Source organism: Copadichromis virginalis, linkage group LG7 (assembly GCF_057382275.1).
Source record: "Copadichromis virginalis isolate Kocher_CV1m ecotype Utaka linkage group LG7, C_Virginalis_male_GT1.1, whole genome shotgun sequence".
NCBI lineage: Eukaryota > Metazoa > Chordata > Actinopteri > Cichliformes > Cichlidae > Copadichromis > Copadichromis virginalis.
In genome coordinates, this window is record NC_140624.1 from 9,664,165 (window position 1) to 9,689,766 (window position 25,602).

Consider the following 25,602-nt stretch of genomic DNA (forward strand, 5'->3'; position numbering starts at 1 on the left):
CTACTTTTTTTTCTGTCTCTGTCTATATTTAGTATGACAGATGTAGTCACTTCTTCCAGATGAAGAACATCTCATTCTGTGGATGCCATCCGAGGAACAATTGGTAATCAAACATCCATCTTCTGCCCATCCTGCTACCACCGTACAGTGTAACATCCGACTGATTGCATCACACTGTTTTGTTCTCTCTGCAGCTACTTTGGCTTCATCACTAAGCACCCAATGCTGAACAGATTTGCTTGCCATGTGTTTGTGTCCCAGGAGTCAATGCGACCTGTAGCAGAATGTGTCGGGTATGTCCATTTCCACACCCGCTGAGGGCCGTAGCTACAAAAATAAAAAAAAAAGAAAGAAAGGAAAAAAAGAACTCAAAAAGTTAAAAAAAAAAGAAATCTTTTTGTTATGTATTTTAACTAAAAAAACAAATACATTAAAAAAATAAAATTTTATATTACAGTAGAAGCCACGGTGCTTAATTTGACATATTTAAGTAATAAAAATGACTATTCAGCTACTACTTGCACATATCTTTGCTGGAATCTGATCTCAAAGTCTGGATTAAAGTGCATTTTATTACAAATTTCTTTTGCAGAATGCTTGACAGCAATCCAGTTTGGGGTTTTTTTGTTATTTGCACACTAGCCATATGTGTGTGTACCTGTATAAGGTTAAATGGCAGCAGAATTACTCATGTATTATTCAGCCACAATGTGTTTGAATAATTAAAGATGCACATTAGCCCACTCTCTGAGGCTGGATTAAGAGGAGGCGGCAGAAATCTTTCATCCATCAGATTCTCGCCATTAAGTCAGCCAGAACTTGTGAAAAACAACTTCTGTTTCTGTGTTTTTCACACAAACATTGTGAAACATCAGAAACACTAAACAGCCGTACAAAACTGAATCTAAAAATATCTAATACTATCTCACAGGTAAATCTTTAGTCCTCATATGTCTGTATTTTCTGCAGACGAGCCTTCCAGGAGTACTACCAAGAGCATCTGGAATACGCCTGCCCCACTGAGGACATCTACCTGGAGTGAGAAATGTTGCCATGACAACCTTCTTCCTCCACAGCTTGTGTATGTTCATCAATTTTGCCACCAGAGGGCATTGTCAGTGGGGATTTTCTTTTTTCGCTCCATTGTAAAATACTCTTCTGTCCCTCTAAACCTGGGATCTTCATTTCTACAGTATGCTAGACATCTGACTGATTTCATTCATCCCTTTCTCTTTGTTTATTTCCATGATCTCAATGGATTGATTGCCTGTTTAGTTAATCTTTTTCTATGATATAAAAATTAAGATGCTGAGCACCTGTTTATTTCAAGATTCTTCTTTTGAGATGAAAACAATGTACCTACTACTGCTGTATCACTTTTCAATGCATGGCTAGTAGGATTACTGCACACAGACACACCAAGAAATACACATATCCAAGTGAATGGCAAGCAGCTCAACAATCAGTAAAGGAATGGTGTCTAATCAAGACGTCGGCGTTTGAGTTAACTGTATATATGTTTTTGTTCAATACTGAAAAACAGGTCATTTAATTTATACTTATAGTGACATTGGAGCAAAGTAGAGAGAGACAGAGAGTACAGCGAGCGGTCCTTGGTCCAAGCTTACCCCTGTGTTGTGTACAAATCGTAGTGTGTTGTAAATACATGTATAGAGAGTAGACATTCAGGCGCCTCATTCAGACTAATTAAGAAATGCTCACAGTTGAGACTGAAGGTGGGAAATTTTGTTCTTGCTTTTGATGTATCGCTCTGACAGGATTAACTGCAGTTTTCAGAGCGGTTCGATGAGTTGACTTCAGATGAACTTTGAATGTCATTTGCTCTGCAGATATATTCATTTTGGATTTAGGGACAGTAACTCTCAGCAAATCTGAATGACAGAGCAAATTTACTTCCCTCCTGTTCTCAAAGTTGCACTGCTCTTAGAGCTTCAATAGCAAGTCATCCAGCTGGTACAGTTGCAAAATATTAGATCAGTGTGTGCTTTATATGGCTGATGCCACTTTTAGATGAAAGAAAGCTAAGGCCCTCTGAAAAGCCATATTCTCACATCTCTGACTGTTTAACTCTGCCTTTCAGTGCTTTCCTGATCTCCATTTCAGTTTCAATGAGGTAAAAGGAATGACTAGATCGATTGATAGGGGAGTGTCCTGCTGATACGTGGTATTCCAGTGGAGTCAAACCTTTAAAATGTCAGATTTACACTTTTGTTAATGGTTGGGCATTTATCTAATGTTTAAGCATGGTGAACAAGGAGAGGGATGCGTTTCCACGTTTAATTATACCTTCATTCACCTGTCACACAATAGGTGAATGAAGGAGGTTGGAGCGTCAAACCATGGCTTGCAGTCAAGCACCTTATATGGAGGTGGGAGTAGCTGAAGCCCACCTCCCCAATCACCCCCATTGTTCTCTCTGACACTGTTTAGCATCTTTTTATGCTGCTTTCAGTCAGTCCAGCAGAAAAAACACATCCTATTTGCAGGATTTCAGTGTTAAAGATTCACTGAAAGTTGACATGGCAGGAGAGAGGGTATTATCTACATATGTATTGCTGTCAGTTAGATCGTGTATATACAATAGCAAATCTATGATAGTGCTGTGTCCTTTATGTTGAGTATGTTATGAAAATGAATATGTACATGAATTAAAAAGAAGTTTAAAAAAGATCACGAGCAGATGAAAACCCCTGAACGAAAAACACACAAATATCTGTGATCTGCAATAATTTTATTTCAGTGTCTTTTCATGTTTTAACACACGGTGTAATCTCAGTCTGTCACACAGCTGGCATTCAGGTTCCTGAAGACTCCATAACTCTCTACAAACAGGCTTCAGCAGCAGCACGTTTAGGGCACATTTGTGAAATGTGACATCACTAGTGTGTGACACACAACCAAACTACTGACCAATCTGCTGTTAGAGCTGAATAGTGACTCAGTCAGCTGCCACTGGAAAACTATTATTGTGTCTTGCCGATTATAGTAATCGCATTTGAGCTCCAACAGTGTGACCCATCTCTGATCTGTATCTACTTGCCTCTGATTCTGTTTTTCTATCTTGTTACAGCCTAGTTAAAATACTTCTTTTCACACAGCTACACAAGAGCAACCACTGAAGATCTAGTCCAATATAGCCGCTCAGAAGTACTTCAACAGTTAAATCAACTTTTGACTTTATTACTTTAACAGGATTCTTCACTGTATACCTAGAGCAAAAGAGTATGTGACAGAACAAACATATCTTATCTTGTATCTTTAAAAACAAGGACTTGTAAAGTTCAAGGGAAAACAAAGAAAAAAAAATCATTCGCCTTGTCATGGGTTTGGTCTTATGAATAAAATATATGCTTGATGTCTGAACCTTTATTGTTGTCCTCATTGTTTGGTTAAATCCTAATTGTGTGAGTGAAAAGGGCTTACAAAGAATTCCCGAAGTGGAAATAAATTTAAAAAAAAATCAAAGAATAAAATACTCAAAGCATAGAAGAAAGAAAATACAGTACACTGTTAAACATTATTTCTGAATTGAGACAGTATTAAATCTTGGAAAATCATCTCCTCACTAAGGAAGCACATTGCCTTTACACTGCTTCTTAATTTCTAGCAATTAAAACTCCACTCTCTACAAGAGAGCAGCACTGCAGTTCAACTTTCCCTTTCTTTATTGTCATTAGGAGCTGCAGCAATGTTTCTCATCAACACTGACAGCAGCTAGGTTTGGGGCTACACTCAGGGTTGCAGCAAGGCTCGAGGCTGGGGTCTTTTCCTTTTGCCATTTGGCTCTCTCCAAACACCATGGAGGATTCAAATTGCTCCTTAACTGTCTTGACCTGTTGCAGCACAGATTGGATGTCAGGTGTATCTACTGATAGAGGATAGAGCTCACATGGGTCAGCCTCCAGATCAAATATCAGAGGAGGGTCGTGAGTCTTGCGCAATGCTGAGCAGTCTTTGTCTGGTGTAGTACTGCTATGGAAAGCACCTGATGTACAAAAGTGAACAAGCAGGAGTCAAGACCAGCTAAAGTTTGACAGTGTGAGCATGTAATAATTAATAAGTACCTTGTGTATAGAAGTGGGCCTTGTATTTTCCCAGCCTTACAGCAAAAAGGCCATAGTCTTCACTGGGATTTACAGGATAGAACATCACGGTCTCCCTTTTACTCTGTAAAACACAGAGAAAATACACACGAGCTTGGTTTTTTCATTATTTGAGTGTTTGCACAACTTTAAATACAATGCTCCTACCTTTCCTTGTTTAACGAGGATATCCGTCATATCGACCCCATCCAGCATCACCTGTGGTAGTTCAGCTCCTGCCAGGCGCGCCAATGTGGGGAGGATATCTAGAGTGCTGGCCATCTCATGAGTAACACCTTCAAACAATTTGTTCAAAAAAAGAATCACTAAAGGCTACATTTTTGTTTTCATTATAGTATACTTTGATGCTGGAAAAAGGGAGAGGCAATGCTCATGGAATAAACAAACAACACCTTCAGAACTACAGTCATACATTAGATTACACAGGGTGCTGCAAACAGTCTTCAGAGGTTCTGATCGCAGAAAGGCTTTGACATATGCTCAATTAGTACTAAGGTGCCAAACGTATTTCTCACACCACTGCACCACAACCAACAGCCTGAAATGCTGTATTGGCTGTAAATGGTATTTATAGCAATTTCTGATCCTACCATCTGAATGGTGATCAAGTTGTCTGGCACCAAAAACCATGCAGGTAAAACTAAATGTAACCAAACTGTGTGGCAAGATCAAGGATGGGTCAGGATTTTTTGTGTTTGAAGGATAATGTAGTCTAGACTTTTTGCAGACCACTAAAATGTCCTGACCTGGTTTGATGATTCCCGGCCAGTAGGCGATGGCAGGTTCTCTCATGCCTCCCTCATATGTGGTACTTTTGCCACATTTCAGAGGACCAGCAATGCCTCCACGGGACCTGCGCATCAGTTCAGGCCTACATGCAGAGAAAGAAAACAGATACCATTTAATAAAACATGATAAATGCAATATTATCACAAGAGTGCAAAGACTGTTAGAAACTTGACTACTGAACAGAGGAAAAATATTTTTTCTGGAGGGTGGTTAAATGTCAGCATGAGGAATTAAACTCCAAAACTCTAGTGCATTTCTCTTCATTGTTGTCTTTAAGTCACTGAATGAAATATGTCTCAGTCATACACGTCACAGTAGTCTTAAGAGTTTAAAAAAGATTGGAATTAGTGTTCTTTGATCTTTAAAGATTTAAACATAAAGTCCAGTCACCTTTTTAAGCTCATTAAATGAGATACCAAAATGGAATAACAATAAATACAGTTCATAGATTAGCAACAAATATGATAATAAACTGAAAACCAACCCATTGTCTGATGTAAAGAAGACCAATGTGTTGTTGATCACTCCTGTCCTCTCCAGAGTTTCCACCAGGTGGCCTACAGTGTTGTCAAACTCCAACAGGGAATCCCCGTACGGACCCCTTAAAGATCGGCCAGCTGCCCCAATACCTGCATACTGGGGGTAGTGGGTGTGCTGAAGCAAGAAAACAAGTGGTTATTAGTGTTGTTAAGATTGATACTAAAATATTGATTCTTCCGATACCAGATATTTATGTTCTAGAATCAATTCCCCTATTAGAATATTGGTATTTTAGTAATTTGGGGTAAAAAAAAATTTAGTTTATGATGGAATCCTTTCCAGACACTTAGAATCAAAAATAGTCATTGTAGGCTTTAAGAAATAAAAAAAAAACAACTCAAAATATTTGATATTTATATTGTTTATTTCAAAACATAGATAATGACATATATATAAAAAAATGTTTTTAAACTTTATTATTATTTTCTATCAGTCACATTTGTTTTTAATTGTTTACTGAATGTTTTAAAATGCAGGAGTTGACTTTTCAGGTTTGTTTGTTTCTTGTGTGATAATTCTTCACAATTACAATAAGAAGAAGAAGTCTGATTTCTGGTACTCATTATGAACATATAGTTTGAAATACAGAACTTTCGGTTTTCCAAACACATTAAGTTTTTGTTCAAAGCTTAGGTATTGGACGAGTATCACTGATACCAGCTCTGATTTTACTTGATATGGGATAAGAAAGGAAATCAGTGGTATTGCACATCACATTGATTATTGAGGGACCAGAATCTATCCCCAGAGGACTAGAAAATTTTGAATTATCCTGATATTTACCATTTTGAAAACACATTTTTAGGCATTCAAAGAGCTGATGAACCAAAGCTTTGATTGCATTCAATAGAAGGTTGATTTTGCACACTTTAATTCATGCATTTTCTTCAGATTGCTCTTGTTGCTCACATGTGATGGATAGTAGAGGAAGAATGGTTGTTTTTTCTCAGCCGATGTGGTTATGAAGTTGGCTGCAAAGTCACTGTAACTCCTCTCCAGATCCAGGAAGTTGACTGGTTGTTGCTTGATGACCTCATTCTCCATTAGTGGGACGACTACGTTGCTAATATCACACAATCCATAGCACTTTATATCTGGGGGGAAACAAGTCAGATTCTTACAGGGGCCCTGGGGAAGAAAAGACAAGATTGAAAAATTAACAGACAGCAGTACAGAGTGAAGAATAGTAAAGTGAATATAGCAAAGAAAAGAAATTTCATGAAGCAATTTTAAGTAGCACAGACTGGAAACACACTGACCATGTCATGGGAGTATGGGATCCCCAGGAAATGGTCAAAGCCCTGCTTGGTTGGAAGAAACATGCCATTATGCCCAACACCTAGATGCCACTTTCCTATGATCGCTGTGGTGTAGCCCAGGGGCTTTAACACTTCAGCGATGGTGGTCTCATTGAGAGGAAGACCACCTATAGATCCTGGGTAAAACACGCCTGGGTAGATTCCTGACCGGGTCTGATAGCGACCTGTCAACAATGATGCCCTTGGAAAAAAACAACAAACAAGGCAGTTAATTAACAGTGGAAAAGATAGTGGGGTAATTTTGAATACTCTTACTTCACTTAGGAAAACGGCCTAAAGAAACTCACTGCATCAATTCATCCAACAATGGAAGATGAAAAACTACAGGACATGTAGGGAAGATTTCATCACTTTGGTTGCATGTCAAAGTAAAAGTTTAGAGGCAGCAACAAAAATTTCATGTACTTAATGAAATTTGAAAATAATTACTCTATATTCAAATATTAATTCCGTCATCTAAGCTTTTCTTCCATCGAAGAATCACAGAAATCTTTTCTTCTTTCCCTTCAGCGGTCACCACAGCAGATCGCTTTCCTCCATCTCACCTACCACCCCCCGTCTTTAAATCTGAGCTGAAAAATCATTTTACATTCTCTCTATGCTGGTCACTCCCAATGAAAGTCTTGTTCAACGCTGCCACCTTTAGCACCACCTAATATCTTTTTGTTAGTGTCATTGATCTCAAACCACACCTCATAGGAGATAATGTGTGGTTTGTGCTATCACAAATATCACAAATAAACCCTGATACTAATCTCCACCTACTCCACCCAGCCTGCTCTTTCTTCTTCACCACTTTTGTGCAAAGTCCGTTGCTTTGTACGGTTAACCACAGGTATTTAAACTGATCCATGTTCATTACCTCAGATCTATCAATTCAAGCTGCAGCGAATCATTAAGAAAACCTAATTAAAAAATCATTTTTGTTTAAATGCTTCATTTTTTAAATGTATTTTATGTGAGCTTTATTTATACAGGTAGACTCAGTGTCTTATGTAGAAAAGAGATGTGTTTCGGACAAACATATTAAAACTATAACAATAAAATAAACAATAAAAAAAGCACAAATGGCTAATGTTTATGCAGTCATATCAAAAAACAGGTTCTCAGCAATGATTTCACGAAGTAATTTCTATGTCTTTTAAAGTCTGCAAGTGAAATCAATTGAGAGAGCTTCTGTAATGTTTTCCATGACGACAGAGCAGAAAAGGAGAATACCTTCTTTCTGAGCTCTGTATGAACTGATGCATGGTGAATGTAATAAAGTCCAGACCACAGGCTATGACTAAACTATTTATGTGACATGTAATCTAATAAATAACAGGGAAGCAAACCACAAACTTATAGATAAGATGATACCAATGAACCATCCTGGGTAAGGCCAATAAGGACCAGTAAACCAAAGAATATAAAGTACAATGGTGTGTTAAAGGTTTACAGCCAATTATAAATCTTAATGCCCCGTGATAAAACAGAGTACACAGATGGGCAGAATGTGCAGAGACATGTAAATTGTATCATCATAATCTAGGAGGGGTAAAAAAAAAGGCGATATCAACAAGAGAAACAGATAATATTGTATTGTGATTGATAATAATATAAGTATTTGTATGAGGCCACAGTTTCAATAGAAATGCCTTTAGCAGATACAAGAGAGGGAAGTACTGCAAGCATGCTTTTTGTATTTGAGAAAAATACAACCTTGTTTTTTACTGCATTTAAAACCAAAGCTGACACTATGAATGTATAAAATCAAAAGATAGCTGTAATTTTTCAAAAACCACATCGACAGTATGAGCACAACAGTAAATAATTGTATCAGCTGTGTAAAAATTGACAGATGCATTTAGATTTTGTCCCAAGTCATTAACAAATATTGACGCGATGCTCAAAGTCAATATGTGGCTTAAAGGAAAGATTTTTATCAATCACAAAACCCAAGTATTTGTATGAGGCCACAGTTTCAATAATAATGCCTTGAGCAGATACAAGAGAGGGGAGTACTGCAAGCATGCTCTTTCTGCAGGCACTTTTGTGTTTCAGCATTTACAACCAGTCTGAGCTGACTCTGTGACTGTATTCAACCAAAAGGTAACTGTCATTTTCGAAAACCACTTTGACAATATGAGCACAACAGCAAAATAATTGTATCATCTGCGTAAAAATGGACAGACGCATTTAGATTTTGTCCCAAGTGATTAACATAAAAAGTAAATAACCCTGCCGCACTCTGTTGGTGACATTTAAAAAACTGGAAGAGAGACCATTGAGCTGCACATACTGCCACGGTGGGAAAGGTAATTTGAAATCCAGCCAAATGTTTGGTCTGAAAGTCATATTTCTAATGGCCCCTGAGATAAAATGCCATGGTCAACAGTGTCAAAGGCTTTTGATAGATCAATAAAAAAGGGCAGAGTGTCGGGGCTCTTCAAAGCTTTGCATACCTCTTCTATCACAACTCTTAACACATTTACTACTAAATACAGACCTGCAATAGAAATATATCTAAGAGCATGCCTGTGGATGACAAGCATTACATTAAGCCCATGTAGGCCCTGGTTTTTCTATAAAAAGATTGATTACAAGATTGATTTTGTATACACACATGTTGAGGAGCAAAGAGGTGGAGTCACTGCCAAGAGGTGACCTCAAGTGTAGTGGGTAATTTTTTTTTCTAGGGTCCCCAAAAGCAGTGCTTGTTACTGTAACCACCATTAAACATTTATAGTGAAAAAGCTGGCAGGAGTCCTACATCAAACCACCTTATCATCAATCAAATCTAAGTAAATCTGTAGAAGTTACAATAATATATGCAGATGAAATGTTAACTTAGTCTTAGTCTACAATGTTTAAATTACAGGCTGTCAGCAGCTGTCCTATCTTATATGGCAGCAATAGCTGCAACAAGCATTGGGTGGGGGTACATGGAGTGTACGAGACCATACTTATTTGAAGGCTTAAGTAACATTATTTTGGATTTTTAGATGATAGAAAATATAAATATAATATGAATTAAGTTATATTAATACTTACAAATATAGAAATTAAAAGGTTTCTTTGTCTCATCCTGCAGCACAATACAATTATACATGGGCGACTAAAACTCTGAGCCACAAACCTGGGGCTGTTAGACTGAACACTGGAATATTATTGATATTGATTATTAATACATTATTAATACACTATTTTTTTCTGCAGCGGGAAACATTGCATCAAAGCACAGGACTACAGCATTATTTGTAGTTGAATGAAGTTGCCAGGTGAAACTATAAACTCTGATGTTCTCTTCCTAGTGTCCAATCATTCTCTCCCCAATGCCACCGTTATCTCACCCGTCATAAACATTTCCTGTTTTTGACACGTCTCAGTATTTTTTAGCCCCCCATTCTCAGTTTCTCCCAAGTCTTCCCTCTTTTCTGTTGATTTTTTCTTAATTAAATTTAAAAAAATGTATTTTTATTTTTATTTTTTTATTAATTTACTGGAAAAAGTTTTCAATCTTCCATTTCTCAAACCAAGAATACTCAGTTTTAGAAGAAAGTTACTCCTCTCCCATTTTAATAATACTTTATATTACTATAGGACCTCAATAGCTATGTCAGAATCAGAAGACTTTATTTATCCCCAAGTGGCAATTAACATACAACAGAGCAGCATGAAGTTGAAGATAAGGACAATAAGAACAGGCAATAAGAGTGAGATGAAGTTAAGGACAAATTGGAAGAGAGCAATGTTGGCTGGAACTGCTAGAATAAACTCTTAGAAATGACTGGTTGGCCTATAACCTTTGAAACATATGTTAAACGTATCTCGTCAATGATATTAAGCAATTTTAAGCCAGGAGGAACATTTGTGTCATGAGGTTCAGAATCAGTTTTTTTGCAAAGAGGCATTTATATATGTTTTAGTTATGAATGTAAAATGCTCATTGGCATTAAAAAATCTATTTTTCAAGAATGTAGACCAAGAGGACAGCAGAAACCGCAATAAATATAACATAACAGTTCTACAAAGATATTAAGTGGATTAATGCAGAACTATTTAATGCACAATATATACAATAACGCAGTCTACCATTAAAATGACTTATTTATTAATGAGCCCATTAATAATTTGTCAGTTACAACTTCATAGAATAATTTAGGATCAAATCGACTTGAAAAACAAAACAAAACAAAAAACAAAAAATAAATGAATAACAGAACCTTAACATACTTCACGGCCACTTTCATTACTTTAAAGTTTTTAAAAAACTGTTGAGCTAAGTCTCGGATTGATTTCTGTTTTATTCACAAACGCCAACAGTCAGTACTGATTACACCGGTACCTGGACGGGGTGCACACGGGGCAGGTGCTGTAAAAATCTGTGAATCGGAGCCCTTCAGCTGCCAGGCGGTCCAGGTTGGGAGTGCGTGAACTAGGATGTCCATAACAGCCCAAGTCCCCGAAACCTAAATCGTCAGCGAAGATGAGGACGAAATTCGGCGGTGAAGCAGAGCAGGTGCACAAAAGAATAATGCCGAAAAAGGTGAAGCTGCCGGATACCATCCTGCTCTGGCTTTAAGTCTGACTGATAGTAAGGAAGCGTCAGATCCCTATAAACAGTGATGTGCGGATCGATACTGGAATATCGATTCTTCCGATAGCAAATATTTGTGATCTAGACTCAGTTCTTATTTCAAAATATCGATATTTAGGAAATTTGTGGTAAATTTGTAATTTGTGATTAATAGGAACACAGTGGAAAGTAACTATATTATTGGGACTGTCTAAATGATTGGCAGGAACTACTTCTTCTTCCGCCTGTCATAGTGATGTGCGAAATACGGCTGTATAAATGCATCACGGCTCTTCACTCTGTTGATAACCACAAGAGTCGCCGCGTGTGGGCCAGTCGCAGCTCTACAAACAACCAAGACGCGGTTTTTGAAACATTTTGCAAGGCCACAAATTGTACAACTGTATAGTGACAATAAAGGCATTCTATTCTATTCTAAAGTAAATTATAATATCAGAAAATGATGATGAGGCAAACTGAGGGAGGAGGAGAGGGACAGGAGCTGCTAGTCCTTTTGCACCATCCAGCTATAGAGAGAGAAAATGTGAAGCTGCTGGTGACATGTAGCCCTCTTGCTGAATTTTTTTAAAGTATAGAGGTGGGTAGATTGATCCAAATATCGATAGTATTGATACCAACACTTGTATCAGTATCAGATCTATACTAACGCTGTTCGATACTTTGTTTCTATCCTCAAAGTCCAGTATGTATCCCCCTGTCCATCCAAATGAATGTGGCAGCTGATTTTCTGATGATGATAGAGAGTACCAGGAGCTATTTTTTTTATGTATTCTCACATACATGTTTCTGTGAGGTGGACAGGAAAACAAAAGTGCGACTCTACCTGCATGTAATCAAGCTGGCATCATGTGAAAAGAAGAAACACATGGCATGGGAGCATTTAATATGTGCTGTACGTTCTGCATACAGACAACTGTGCGTGTGAGTCTGTGTGTGAGGAGGAAGGTAATGTTTTTGATAGTGATGGAGGCAAGTCGGAATGGAGGTTAGAAAGCTAGTCCCAGTCACATAAAATTATTACATTTTACACAATGGAGTTTAGGAAAGTCTAGGGTTATGCAAGCATTGTTTGACCAAGTCATTATGAACTTCTCAGAAGTCCTCATACACAATGGTGTGTGTGATATGTCTATCAGTTAGCTTGCGTGCTGTCTTGCACCATTGTTGCCATCTTAGGGAACTAGATACTTTGCTTTATCATTCACTTTCACATCTCTGTACAGTGCTAACCTAAGGGAGAAACAAGCTGTTGGATGATGGAAAAACAAAGAAAACAACAGTCAGTGAGAGATTTTGAAAAAGTACCTTGCTGCAGCAGCTCTCTTCATCTAATCTTCTCCAACACAGAGCACTCTAACAAGCTCTGCAGGGAACAACAACCCTGGAAGGAGGCAGCGATGCCCCTGCTTTTCCATCAAATGTGTTCATGTTATATTTAAGACAAAAAGAAAAATCTAGCCAAGCTGTCATGCTCAGCTCAGGTAAACAATGAGTCAGTCATTAGTCTGGTAGAGCTAATGGAGCACCTATAGCATCATTAAAAATCATTAGAAACAAATATTCAGTAATGACTGGTATATGTTTGCCACAAATAATAATAAATTTGAGGGTGTTTTCCAGACCCATCTAATTGTTCTCCATGAGTTACAGAGAAGAAGCAGGAGAGCCACTATGGATAAATGTCAGTCTATGCACTACACAGGCTGCCTGCATTGTGTTTTAGTAAAAGACAACTGCTCCGACCTTTTATTGCGAGTAAATGAAAAAGAGTATGTGACAGAACAACATATCTGATCTTGTATCTTTCAAAACAAAGACTTGTGAGTTTCAACGGAAACAAAAAAATCATTTGCCTTTTCATGGGTTTGAAAATACATCTTGAAAATATATGATTGATGTCTGAAACTTTATTGTTGTCTTCATTGTTTAGTTAACTCATGATGTTATGAGTGAAAAGGGCTTACCAAGAATTCCTTGAGTGGAAATTAGAAATCAAATAAAACAATACTCACAGCACAGAAGAAAGATGATACAGTACACTGTTAAACATTAGTTATAATTTTAACAGTATCAAATTTGAGAAAATCATCTCCTCACTAAGGGAGCACATTTACTTTACATTCATTTTCCATTTCCAGTAATTAAAACTCTCCACAGGAGAGCAGCACTTTAGTCCAACTTTCCCTTCCTTCCTTAAGCTGTAACAGTTTTTCTCATCAACACTGACAGCAGCTAGGTTTGGGGCTACACTCAGGGTTGCAGCAAGGCTCGAGGTTGGGGTCTGTTCCTTTTGCCACTTGGCTCTCTCCAAACACCATGGAGGATTCAAATTGCTCCTTAACTGTCTTGACCTGTTGCAGCACAGATTGGATGTCAGGTGTATCTACTGGCAGAGCATAATGCTCACATGGGTCAGCCTCCAGATCAAATATCAGAGGAGGGTCATGAGCCTTGAAGACTGCTGTTTCTGGGCAGTCTTTGTCTGGTGTAGTACTGCTGTGGAAAGCACCTGATGTACAAACATGAACAGGCAGGAATTAAGACCAACTAAAACTTGTGACAGTGTGAACTTGCAATATTCAAAATATGACACGTAGTACCTTGTGTATAGAAGTGAGCCTTGTATTTTCCCAGCCTTACAGCAAAGAGGCCATATTTTTCACTGGGATCTACAGGGTAGAAGATCATGGCTTCCCTTTTACTCTGTAAAACACAGAGAAAATACACACGAGCTTGGTTTTTCCATTATTTGAGTGTTTGCACAACTTTAAATACAATGCTCCTACCTTTCCTTGTTTAACAAGGATATCCGTCATATCGACCCCATCCAGCATCACCTGTGGTAGTTCAGCTCCTGCCAGGCGCGCCAATGTGGGGAGGATATCTAGAGTGCTGGCCATCTCATGAGTAACACCTTCAATAGATTTGTTCATAAGAAAACAAAAAACAAAAACAGCAATCACTAAAAGGCTACATGTACATAAATTATTTTTAATCAGTGTTGGGGAGTAACGGAATACATGTACCACCATTACGTATTTAAAATACTGTATTCCGTTACAGTTACCGTTTAAAAAGGTAGTCTTCAGAATACAGTTACTTTGTTGAAATAGAGATTACACTGCGGTCTTTTCCTGTTTCATATGTTAGGCTGTCCCCTCTCTATTTTTGGTAATTCGACGCCGGTGAAAACCCAAACAAAACACGCAATAAGAGGCTCAAATGCCTGTGTCTCAATCTCGTGGCCCCTGTCACCTCTACTTGCGGCCTGCATAATGACGTGATATAATATTTTTTTAAATTATTGTTCAAAAAAATAATTTAATGTGAAGGCAATAGGCAGAGTGTTACAGGCATAGCCCTAAAGAATGTAGCCGCATGGGCAGTGTAGCCCAGTTGTAAGTAAGCTATTAAGACTTGACTGTACACTGTGTTCGTGTTTTTCTCCTAAACAGTAAGTTCCATTGGAGCAGCCTTTCAATGCCTCTCTCTGTCTCACGCTGGTAAAGTTGACCCAAAAAACAAAGTAAGGAGGAGGAGTTGGCCGTCCGACTGCGGTCTGGAGTGTGGGGCCTCCCTGCTGCTGCGGAGTCGGGGCGGTCTGCCTCTCCCCACCGCAGGGAAAAGGGTAACACCACCTGGGTCTGGGTGCAGTTCCCCCCTCCAGGGGCAAGGGTACCTAGACCCGGTTCGTAGAGTACGCTTGGGGAGTGTGATCATGTGTACAGCGTCTCTTTATGTCTGTCTCCACGTTGGTTGAGTGTGGAGTAAGTGCATATGAGAGCATGAGGGTGGGAATGGATGTTTGTATCTGTGTGTGCCTGTATGTCTGTGTCTATATGTCAGGTTGGGTATCAGACGCCACCTCTCTGGAGACATCTCAGGCCCTCTAAGGTTTGGAGGCCTATCTCCCCCCACCACCACTTCCCCTGCCAGTGGCGGACTCCCTCAGACATCGGTGCGTTGGTGGTTCTTTGTGTCTGGGGATGGGCGTCCAGGTACACACCGGCTTACTCCTTGGCGGCCGCTTATCGGGGCCTGGAGCCTGGGGTTCGCTCGGGCCACTTCGGAGGTGGGGTGGCCCCGGCCTCTCGGCCTGGGGCTCGGTCACTCAGGCACAGCTGGCTGCCGACGGAGCTCACGGGCGCGTCACTGCAACTCCCCCTGGCTTCTGCTCCGCGGCTGCTGAGTGAGCCCTCATCTGGGACTCTCCTCAGCTCTTTCTGGGACAGTGGCGCGGCTGCCCCTCTGTTAGTCTTCCTTGGTCTCTTGTGTTCTGGGGGCCTCTGGATGTCTGGAGTTTTGATCTCCTCCACACCTGCTTCATGCCCTGGAGGACGGGGCTGTGGCCCCCCCACACCCTCTAGCAGATCATTACATGAAGGAACCTTTTAAAAAAAACAAGCGCGTCCATGCTCACAGGTGTACACACGGGTGATCACACCCACAAACTACACCCTTTTTGGCTCCTACCTCAAAGCACACTGTGTTCTGTTGATCTTATGTGCTGCACAATAATGTTTAATATTTAGTATTTACTGTCATATTCCCATATATCATTGTGATGTTGTTTATTCTATTACTCTTGTTCTCTTCTGCTTGTTTTCTTTTTTCTTTCTCAACAGGTGATCGATATATGCATTTTTTTTTCTTTTTTTTTCTGCTCATTCTGTTGGTTTTTGTTTTTTGCCCTTCTCCCCCGTCCCTCTTCTCAGCTGTTTCTCTTTCCCTCTTTCTTTCTCCCTTTCTTTCCCCCAGTCAAGTCTGTCCCGTATTCAGCAAGTGAAAATAAAATAAACAATAAAAGGTGAATCAAATGGACCATTATAGCAAGGCTGGGATGGTCAATTTGGTAAAGTAAATCTGTTGGGCATCTTTCTTTGCCTTTAGGCAATAATTCTGATGGCAAAAGAGCCAAACGGGACAGGCAAAAAAAACAAAAAAAAACAACAAAGTAAAGCTAGTTTTTGGTTACGGGCCTGACACGGAACCAACATATTAGCCAGAGGTCCCTTTACTATGGTTCGGAGCCGTGGAACTGTTTTATATACGCGCTGAATAGTTTTCTACACGAGATCGCTGCAAAAAGTGCAGCCTTACCTAATATCCACCCTACTGTCACTCATTTTATATTAAGATTTAAAAATCTAGTTGGTATTGATGTGGCGAGTATCCTTCAGTAATAGTAATAATTCACACAGCAATAGTACATTCAAGTAGTTGTAAAAAGCTTGATAATATATTCAGTAACCAAAGTATTCAGAATATGTTACTCTCATTGAGTAATTTAACGGAATACGTTACAAAATACATTTTGCAGCATGTATTCTGTAAACTGTAGTGGAATGTCACCTTCCCAAGACTGTTTTTAATTAATGGTAATATACTTTGATACTGAAAAAAAGAGATGCAATCTTATTATTGAAATAGGGTTAGGTGAGCTGCAGAAAGGTGCCTAAGAAGTACGTCAAGCTGTCCATACCTGGGGTCTTGGAAACTGCCAAGCAAAGAGTCACAGCCTTGCCCAGCCACTTGAAGAGGTATACCAAAGAAATAGAAGGCAGGAGAATAAACCAGCTGTTCTCCACAGAACCATCCAAGGTGTACTCTCATTGGCAGGGGAATAATATGAGAACAGTTCCACCAAGGCTGGAGACAGACCAATACTGGAAGAGCATGTGGGAAAAGGACGCAACCCATAATGGAAATGCCCACTGGCTAGAGGATCCAAGAGCAGATCACAGCAACCTCCCTGAACAGGGACCAGTAACCATCACAGTGGCAAACATCCAAGATTGGGTCTCCAGTACGAACAGCACCAGGCTATGACATAGTTCATGCCTATTGGCTGAAAAAGCTGACTGTACTACATGAGCATCTGGCAATACAAATGAACCAGCTACTAGTTAATGAGACATACCCAGAATGGCTAACTCATGGCTGGACAGTCCTGATCCCCAAGGACATCCAGAAGAAATGAGTCCCATCCAACTCCCAGCGAACAACCAATGACGAGACTGGCTATGGATACCAACTATGGAATGGAGCATCGTCAGCCACCTCCTCTACATGGATGATATCAAGCTGTATGCCAAGAGGGAATGAGATATCGATTCACTGATCAACACCACCAGGAACTACAGCAAGGACATCGGAATGTCGTCCAGATTGGGGAAGTGTGGTCAGATGGTAACAAAGGCTACGTTCACACTGCAGGTCTTAATGCTCAATTCCGATTTTTTTGTCTGCTTGTTCACACTACAAATAAAATGCGACAGCAAACACGCTCTAGTGTGAACCCTCAAAGCGGCCCGCATGCGCAAAAGAAGACGTCACACACAACGCGCTCTGTTTAGACCAAGATGGCCCTTAATATAAAGACTTCGGACTTTACGTTTCCCAATTTTTGCTTTAAGTTATTTTGTTATTTACATTATTATGTAAATAGCCTAATAATGATCCTTATTGCTGTTTTAGAGAGGAGCGGTGCTTCAAAGGATAGTTGCAGATTTCTGTCAGAATCTGCAGATTATACAGTACAAATAAAATGTTCACGTTTCTCCAACGTTGTCTTCCCAACAGTTTCACTGACATCTACGCTGGATGGCCAGGAAGCGTTCGTGATGTCTTATCGGGTGCTTCTCCGGCGCTGATAATTGGCGTCTGTCTTGTGTCAGTGACGTAAAAGACGGATTTAATGCGACTTGACCATTCAAACAGCAGTCGCTTTCTAAAACATCAGATATGTATCGGATTTAGTACTACATACGAAAGTGACCCAGATCGGATTTGAAAATATCGGATTTGTGCCGTTCACACTGTCATACCATGATCGGATATGGGTCTCATAGGGTCAAAAAAAAAAAAAAAAAAATCGGATTTGATGCGCTTTCACCTGCAGTGTGAACGTAGCCAAAGACAGGGAAGCTTGTTAGAAGTGAGGGGATCAAACTACCAGAAGGCAATGTTGCAGAGATCGAGGATACCTACAGATAGCTAGGAATCCCACAGGCAAATGGGAATCACAGAGAAGCCACTAGAAAATCTGCAACCACCAAGTACCTGCAGAGGGTCAGGCAAGTCCTGAGGAGCTAGCTGAACGGTAAGAACAAGAACGGGCTACCAACACCAATTCCCTGCCTGTGATCAGGTACCCTGCTGGGATTATAAGCTTGCCAAAAGAGGAGATAAAAGCCACTGACATCAAGACGAGGAAGCTCCTGACCATGCATGGAGGGTTTCATCCCAAGTCCAGCACCCTGAAACTGTACACCAAGCAGAAGGAAGGAGGGCGGGGATTAGTGAGTGTCAGTACCACAATCCAGGATGAGACAATGAAGAGGAGGAACCATCATGGAATGACAGGCCCTTGCACAGTATGTACCACAGGCAAATAGAGGAAGTGGCTGACATACAGAAATCCTATCAGTACCCAAATCCTACTCTCAGCACAAGATCCATAGAAGCATAGCGGCTTGGCTCTACCACACCAGGCAAGACCCCAGGTGCAGGCTGTGTAAAGATGCCCCTGAGACAATCCAGCAAATAACAGCAGAGTGCAAGATGCTAGCAGGCAGAGCACAGTCCTAGGAACAGCAAAGTCAAGTCAAGTAATTTTTTCCCAGAGAACTGATCCTCATTTGATATTTTCTTTTTTAAACGATTCTTTATAAATCTACAGATGACTATGTAGGAAAATCCCTGCAGATCAGTAGTTCATGAAATACTCAGAGCAAGCTGTCTGACACCAACAACCACACCATCTTTCTGCTTTAGAATATGGTCAGCAGTAACAGGTAAAAATAAATGTACTCAAACTGAGGTCTGTGTGGCAAGATCAAGGATGGGTCAGGATTTTATTTATTTATTTATTTTAGTTTGAAGCAGGATGTAGTCTGGACTTTTTGCAGACCACTAAAATGTCCTCACCTGGCTTGATGATTCCCGGCCAGTAGGCGATGGCAGGTTCTCTCATGCCTCCCTCATATGTGGTACCTTTGCCACATTTCAGAGGACCAGCGTTGCCTCCACGGGACATACGCATCAGTTCAGGCCTACATGTAGAGAAAGAAAGCAGACACCATTAAGAAAAAAGATAAATGTAATATCGCAATAGTGCAAAGATTTCTAGGAACTTGACTACTGAACAGAGGAAAAAAATTTTCTCGAGGGTGGGTAAATGTCAGCATGAGGAATTAAACTCCAAAACTCTAGCGCATTTCAGTCATCATTGTTGTCTCTAAGTTATGTGTGGTAGTTTTAAGAGTTTGACAAGAAGGCAACTGGACTTCTTTAATCTTTTAATTTCTAAATGTTAACAAGTCCTGAAAACTAACCCATTGTCTGATGTAAAGAAGACCAATGTGTTGTTGATCACTCCTGTCCTCTCCAGAGTTGCCATCAGGTGGCCTACAGTGTTGTCAAACTCCAACAGAGAATCCCCAAACGGACCCCTTAAAGATTGTCCAGCTGCCCCTATACCTGCATACTGGGGGTAGTGGGTGTGCTGAAGCAAGAAAACAAGTGGTTATTAGTGTTGTTTGAAATATTGACTCTTTCAATGCCGCATATTTATATTCTAGAAGTGACTGATCATATTAAAATACTGAAATTTGAATAATTGGGGATGTCTTTTAAATGACAAATTCGAACACATTGGAAAGTAACTACTATCTATCTACAGAGGACTAGGAAATGTTTAAATTATCCCAATTTAAAAACTCTCAGACATGCACAGTAGTTGATATTTACCATTATGAAAACACATTTTTAGGCATTGATTGCACTCAAAGGTTGATTTTGCACACTTTAATTCATGCATTTTCTTCAGATTGCTCTTGTTGCTCACATGTGTTGGATAGTAGAGGAAGAATGGTTGTTTTTTCTCAACTGATGTGGTTATGAAGTTTGTTGCAAAGTCACTGTAACTCCTCTCCAGATCCAGGAAGTTGACGGGTTGTTGTTTGATGACCTCATTCTGCATTAGCGGGACGGTTACAGTGTTAATATCACACACTCCATAGCACTTTATATCTGGAGGGAAACAAGTCAGATTCTTACAGGGGCCCTGGGGAAGAAAAGACAAGATAGAAAAATTAACAGACAGCAGTACAGAGTGAAGAATAGTAAAGTGAATATAGTTTAAAAAAAAAAAAGAAAGAAAAAAAAAGACAATTTTAAGTAGCACAGACTGGAAACACACTGACCATGTCATGGGAGTATGGGATCCCCAGGAAATGGTCAAAGCCCTGCTTGGTTGGAAGAAACATGCCATTGTGTCCAAGCCCTAAGTGCCACTTTCCTATGACTGCTGTAGCATAACCCAGGGGCCTTAACACTTCGGCGATGGTGGTCTCATTGAGAGGAAGACCACCTATAGATCCTGGGTACAACACACCTGGGTAGATTCCTGACCGGGTCTGATAGCGACCTGTCAACAATGATGCCCTTAGAAAAAAACAACAAACAAGGCAGTTAATTAACAGAGCAGTGGAAACATTTAAAGGCAACTAGGCAGCTATCGATTATTTTAGTAACTGAGTAATCTATTTATTATTCTATTGATTAATCGAGTAGTTGGATAAGAAATACCTTTGTCTTATTAATGAGCAATAACAAATATTCAAAAGGGACAGAGCACAGGTCTTTCAAAATGAACTGCTCATTGGTTTCCATTTTAGAAATTGCAATGTCTTAAAGTTTTACTGCATACAACATTTGCGCCATAACAGATGTATGATGGTGTAGATCAGAGGTCCCCAATCTCAGTCCACGAGGGTCAGTGTCCCTGCAGGTAAATTACCTTCTCAACATGCCTTGAAGTTCTCCAGAGGCCTGGTAATGAGCTAATCATGTGATTCAGGTGTGTTGACCCACGGTGAGATCTAAAACCTGCAGGGACACCGGCCCTCGTGGACTGAGAATGGGGACCCCTGGTGTAGATGTTAATAATTAAGATTAATAATAGTTCAGTGTTCAGCCTAACAACCTTCAGGTCAGTGGCTAAGAGTTTTACTGCCCAAGTACATTTATATTAGCCTGTGAGAAAAGCTTTTATTTTTATATTTTAACATTTTAATGAAATGAAACGAACACAATATTTTATATAATTTCACTTTCAATCTGAAAAATGTTAGGAAAGCTTGAAATTATTATGGTCTTGTATACCCCATGCCCCCCTTTAGACTCCCCCCTGTCTCTTGCAGGTATGCTTCCATGTAAAACCACCGACAGCCTTCAGCACGCCGTATAATTTAACCAGTCAGGTATCAGACTAAGTTAACAGTTCATTTGCATATTTTAATACAACTTCTGCAGGCTACAAAGTTCACTTTTTATTCACGTCGGCGTTGATCAGATGCTTTGGTGAAGGACTCCCGCTAGTTTTTTCCAGGAAAAGGTTTTAATGGTTTTAATGGTGAGTACAGGAACAGTGCTGCTGTTTTGGACACTAGAAACATGTTTTCTGTGTTTTTGTGTAAAATTGGAGGCTGTGTGGTTAATATTTGTCACAATGTTTATTTACACACTGCTCCTAAATACGTTTGTATTGTAGGTCTGTCTTCAGTTGCGAATGTGGGTGAAACGCTCGTGTTTATATCGTTTTATACATCGCCGCCCTACAGAGCTGTTCCATTAAAAGAAGTATCAAAACAATGAATTTGTGTTGAGAATTTTAAAAAATTGAATTATTTGAATTACTCGATCAATCGTTTCAGCCCAAGAAAAATTTCATGTACTTGATGAAAACAATAGCAATCTCTTCTTCTTTTGGCTGTTCCCTTTAGGGGTTGTCACAGCAGATCGCTTTCCTCCATCTCACCCTATCCCTTCTGTCACACCAACCCAATGCATGTTCCTCTTTTCTCCTGCCTGGCATCTCCAGCTCCATCTTTAACATCCTTTATTGAAATGGTCCTCTACCCCTCACTATTCCTCATGTGAATATGTCCAAACCATTTCAACCCTGCCTAACTAACTTTAACTAATCAACTGTCTCCAAATCTGAGTTAAAAATGATGATGATTTGTAATCCTGTCTGTGCTGGTCATTCCCAATGAAATCATAAGATATCTAACTGCCACTTACTCTTTTTGGTGTCACAAATATCACAAATCACCCCTGATATTCATCTCCACCCACTCCACCCTGCCTGCACTTTCTTCTTTAACACTCTTGTGTACGGTCAGTTGCTTTGGATGGTTGACCCCAGGTATTCTCCATCTTTATTACCTCTACTCCTTGTTTTCCATGTTCACGTTTCCGCCTGTCTTCCGCTCATTTGTTTCTTCTGTTTTGCTTCTACTGATCACAATTCCATCTGTTACTATCATAGTCCAAGAAGACTCCTGCCTGACCTCATCTGTCAATCTATCCATCAAGGCTTCAACGATTCAAGTAACTCAAAGAACTCAATTATTAAAAAAAGAAAATCTAATGCAATCATTTTTTTCATTTGGGTGCTTCATTATAATTTTATTGAACCAATCTATGATGTTTAAATTACAGGCTCTCCGCAGCTGTCCTACCTTATATGGCAGCAATACCTGCAAGAAGCAGGAGCATGGGGTATACTAGACCATACTTATTTGAAGTAACATTATTTTGGATAATTTCTATATTTTATAGAAAATAAATATATAAATTAAATTATATCAATACTTAAAAAATAAAAGGTTTATTTTTCTCACACTGCAGCCCAATAAAAATATACATGGGAGAGTAAAACTGAGCCACTGACCTAGGGCTGTTAGATTGGACACTGAATTATTATTCATATTCATTATTAATACATCATTTGAAAATTTGCTTTCTGCAGCAGGAAACGTTGCATCAAAGTAAAGGGCAAACATCAGTTTGTGAGAATGCTGATATGCTCGCTTTTCTTCATTGCAGTCACGCATAGCTCATTAGCTTGCACGCTAACCCACAGATACACATACACATGAACATAAATCAAATCCATACCATCTAGGAAATACAAAAATGTCAAGATTTTTTTTTCTTCCTCTTACTATAAGAAAGCTGTCATATGAACCCAATACGCAGGACCTGGGAGAAAAAACCTGAACTCAAAAACAGCTTTAATGCTGAAGAAGACAAAACACACACACACACACACACACACACACACACACACACACAGAGAGAGAGAGAAAAAAATCCTATGTAGTTTAATGAAGTTGCCAACTGAAACTATAAACTAGTTTCCATTCTCTATCCAATGTCACTGTTATTTTGCCCATCATAAACATTTCCTGTTTTTGACATGCCCTCCCAGGTCTTCCCACTTCTGTTAAGGTTTTTCTTTGTAATCTAATTTAATCAAATTGAATTTTTTTGTTTGACTATCTATCTATCTATCTATCTATCTATCTATCTATCTATCTATCTATCTATCTATCTATGTAAAATCCTCATAGAGATTAAACATTTATTTTCCAGGAATTAGGCCAAAGGGACAGCAGAAATTGCAACAATTATGCCATAACAGTTCTATAAAGTGATTAAGTGCCCAAAAAGGGCTGGATTGATTGTAATCTAGAACACAAAGTATACACAATAACGCACGTTTTATTCACACACGCAGTCAGTACTGATTACACTGGTACCTGGACGGGCTGCACACGGGGCAGGTGCTGTAAAAATCTGTGAATCGGAGCCCTTCAGCTGCCAGGCGGTCCAGGTTGGGAGTGAGTGAACTAGGATGTCCATAACAGCCCAAGTCCCCGAAACCTAAATCGTCAGCGAAGAGGAGGACGAAATTCGGCGGTGAAGCAGAGCAGGTGCACAAAAGTAAAATACCGAAAAAGGCGAAGCAGCTGGATCCCATGCTTTTCCGTCTTTAAGTCTGACTGATAATAAGGAAGCGGCAGATCTCTTAAAAACAAAATAGAACGTCACGTGCCAGAGGCCGGAAACGGCTGCACGCCGGTTATGTCACGGAATGCTGGGAAATGTAGTCTTAAGCATCAGATTAGACTAAAGCGCACAACCGTTTTTGTGTTTTTGTTTTTTTAATTTCTGCTTTTTAACGTTTAAATTAATATATATTTTTACAACCTATTCTCCTTCTTACAGCTCAATACCCAATGTGAAGACTTTTAGTTTAAATCCCCAAGTTCTGCATAGTGAATTAGGTCCAGATTTAATAGGTTAACTGACTGCACACAATCACACCTTTCACAAAGGTTTTAAAATTGTTTGTCCTTTGTTCATGGCTTGAAATGATCATCTTTCGGATTTTGTTGTTCCATTTTATTTTTCAATGGAACAACAAAAGCAACAAAAATAAAAACACTAAAATACATACATACACAATCATAATTATCATTAACCAAATGACACAAAACAGTAAACACACTGCATCATACAGACATGTCCTAAGAAAGGCAGTTGAGTAATTTACTGGTTAGAGGTGTTCCTCTGTCATGTTTTGTCTCCTCTTTAAAATTCTTAATCTGAGGTCTCGCGGTCGAGCTACCGTCCTCTGTGGGAAGGTTGGCTGCTGCCACTGATTCGACTTGACACCTGGTCAATTACACGAGCAAGAGGAGAAATAAATCACTGGTGCATCACTGCAGAAGCCAGCAGTATGAGTAGAAATTAATGTCACAGCTGATTTTCTGATGTAGAGACGGTACCAGGAGCTATTTGTTTATGTATTCTCATATACATGCTTCAGATAGGTGGACATGAAAACAAAAGTGTGGCTCTCCCTGCATGTAAATAAGGTGGCATTGTGTGAAAAGAATCCAAACATAGCACAGGCATGAGAACATTTAATATACGCTGTACATTCTCCAGTCAACAGTTGGTGTGAGTCTGTGTGTGGGGGGAGGATGGTGGCATTTCTGATGGTGATGGGGGGAAGTGGGAGGTTACAAGCTAGAGCCAAAAGCATAAATTAGTACATTTTACAGTGGGGTATGTATCATTTGATCAAGTCACTGTGAACTCCTCTGAAGTCCTGATGCACAATGGTGTTTGTGATATGTCTACCCGTTAGCTTGCATGCTGCCTTGCACTATTGTTTAGCCTTAGGGAAATAGATACTTTGATTTATCATTCACTTTCACATCTCTCCACAGTGCTGACCTACATTCAGCAGCAACTGTGGCTGTATATGTAAGAGAGAGGTAAGCAATGGGATAGAGGGGATGAAGATGCCTAATTAGAGATCCAGTTGTATCATCTGTTTCCTTGGTCTTTGCTCTGTGCTTTCTGTAACTACTATTTTCTTAATACAATC

General features: G+C 39.6%; 3 protein-coding genes across 4 annotated transcripts in view; 1 reads left to right on the forward strand and 2 right to left on the reverse strand.

Moving 5' to 3' along the window:
• mapk8ip2 (mitogen-activated protein kinase 8 interacting protein 2) overlaps positions 1 to 3,384 on the forward strand; it is a 27,500-nt gene extending 24,116 nt beyond the window's left edge. For both annotated transcript variants that reach the window (XM_085461593.1, XM_085461594.1), the window contains exons 12-14: positions 33 to 103; positions 195 to 293; positions 970 to 3,384. In XM_085461593.1, the coding sequence (XP_085317719.1) occupies positions 33 to 103; positions 195 to 293; positions 970 to 1,042 (243 nt within the window). In that variant the 3' untranslated portion in view covers positions 1,043 to 3,384. The remainder of the gene's footprint in view (positions 1 to 32; positions 104 to 194; positions 294 to 969) is intronic.
• Positions 2,787 to 13,016, reverse strand: LOC146704448 (arylsulfatase A-like). The gene is made up of 8 exons (XM_085461597.1): positions 11,100 to 13,016; positions 6,713 to 6,953; positions 6,363 to 6,581; positions 5,398 to 5,567; positions 4,871 to 4,995; positions 4,272 to 4,399; positions 4,086 to 4,188; positions 2,787 to 4,006 (listed from the first exon to the last, which is right to left on the reverse strand). Exons 1-8 carry the CDS (start codon positions 11,318 to 11,320, stop codon positions 3,720 to 3,722), a joined length of 1,494 nt encoding a protein of 497 aa, XP_085317723.1. The 5' UTR covers positions 11,321 to 13,016; the 3' UTR covers positions 2,787 to 3,719.
• Positions 13,017 to 13,240: 224 nt separating this feature from the next.
• arsa (arylsulfatase A) lies at positions 13,241 to 24,260 on the reverse strand. Its single transcript, XM_085461595.1, has 8 exons — positions 23,963 to 24,260; positions 20,558 to 20,798; positions 20,200 to 20,418; positions 19,688 to 19,857; positions 19,281 to 19,405; positions 14,138 to 14,265; positions 13,952 to 14,054; positions 13,241 to 13,860 (listed from the first exon to the last, which is right to left on the reverse strand). The coding sequence occupies exons 1-8, from the start codon at positions 24,181 to 24,183 to the stop codon at positions 13,568 to 13,570; spliced, it is 1,500 nt and encodes a 499-aa protein (XP_085317721.1). The 5' UTR covers positions 24,184 to 24,260; the 3' UTR covers positions 13,241 to 13,567.
• Positions 24,261 to 25,602: the final 1,342 nt, after the last annotated feature.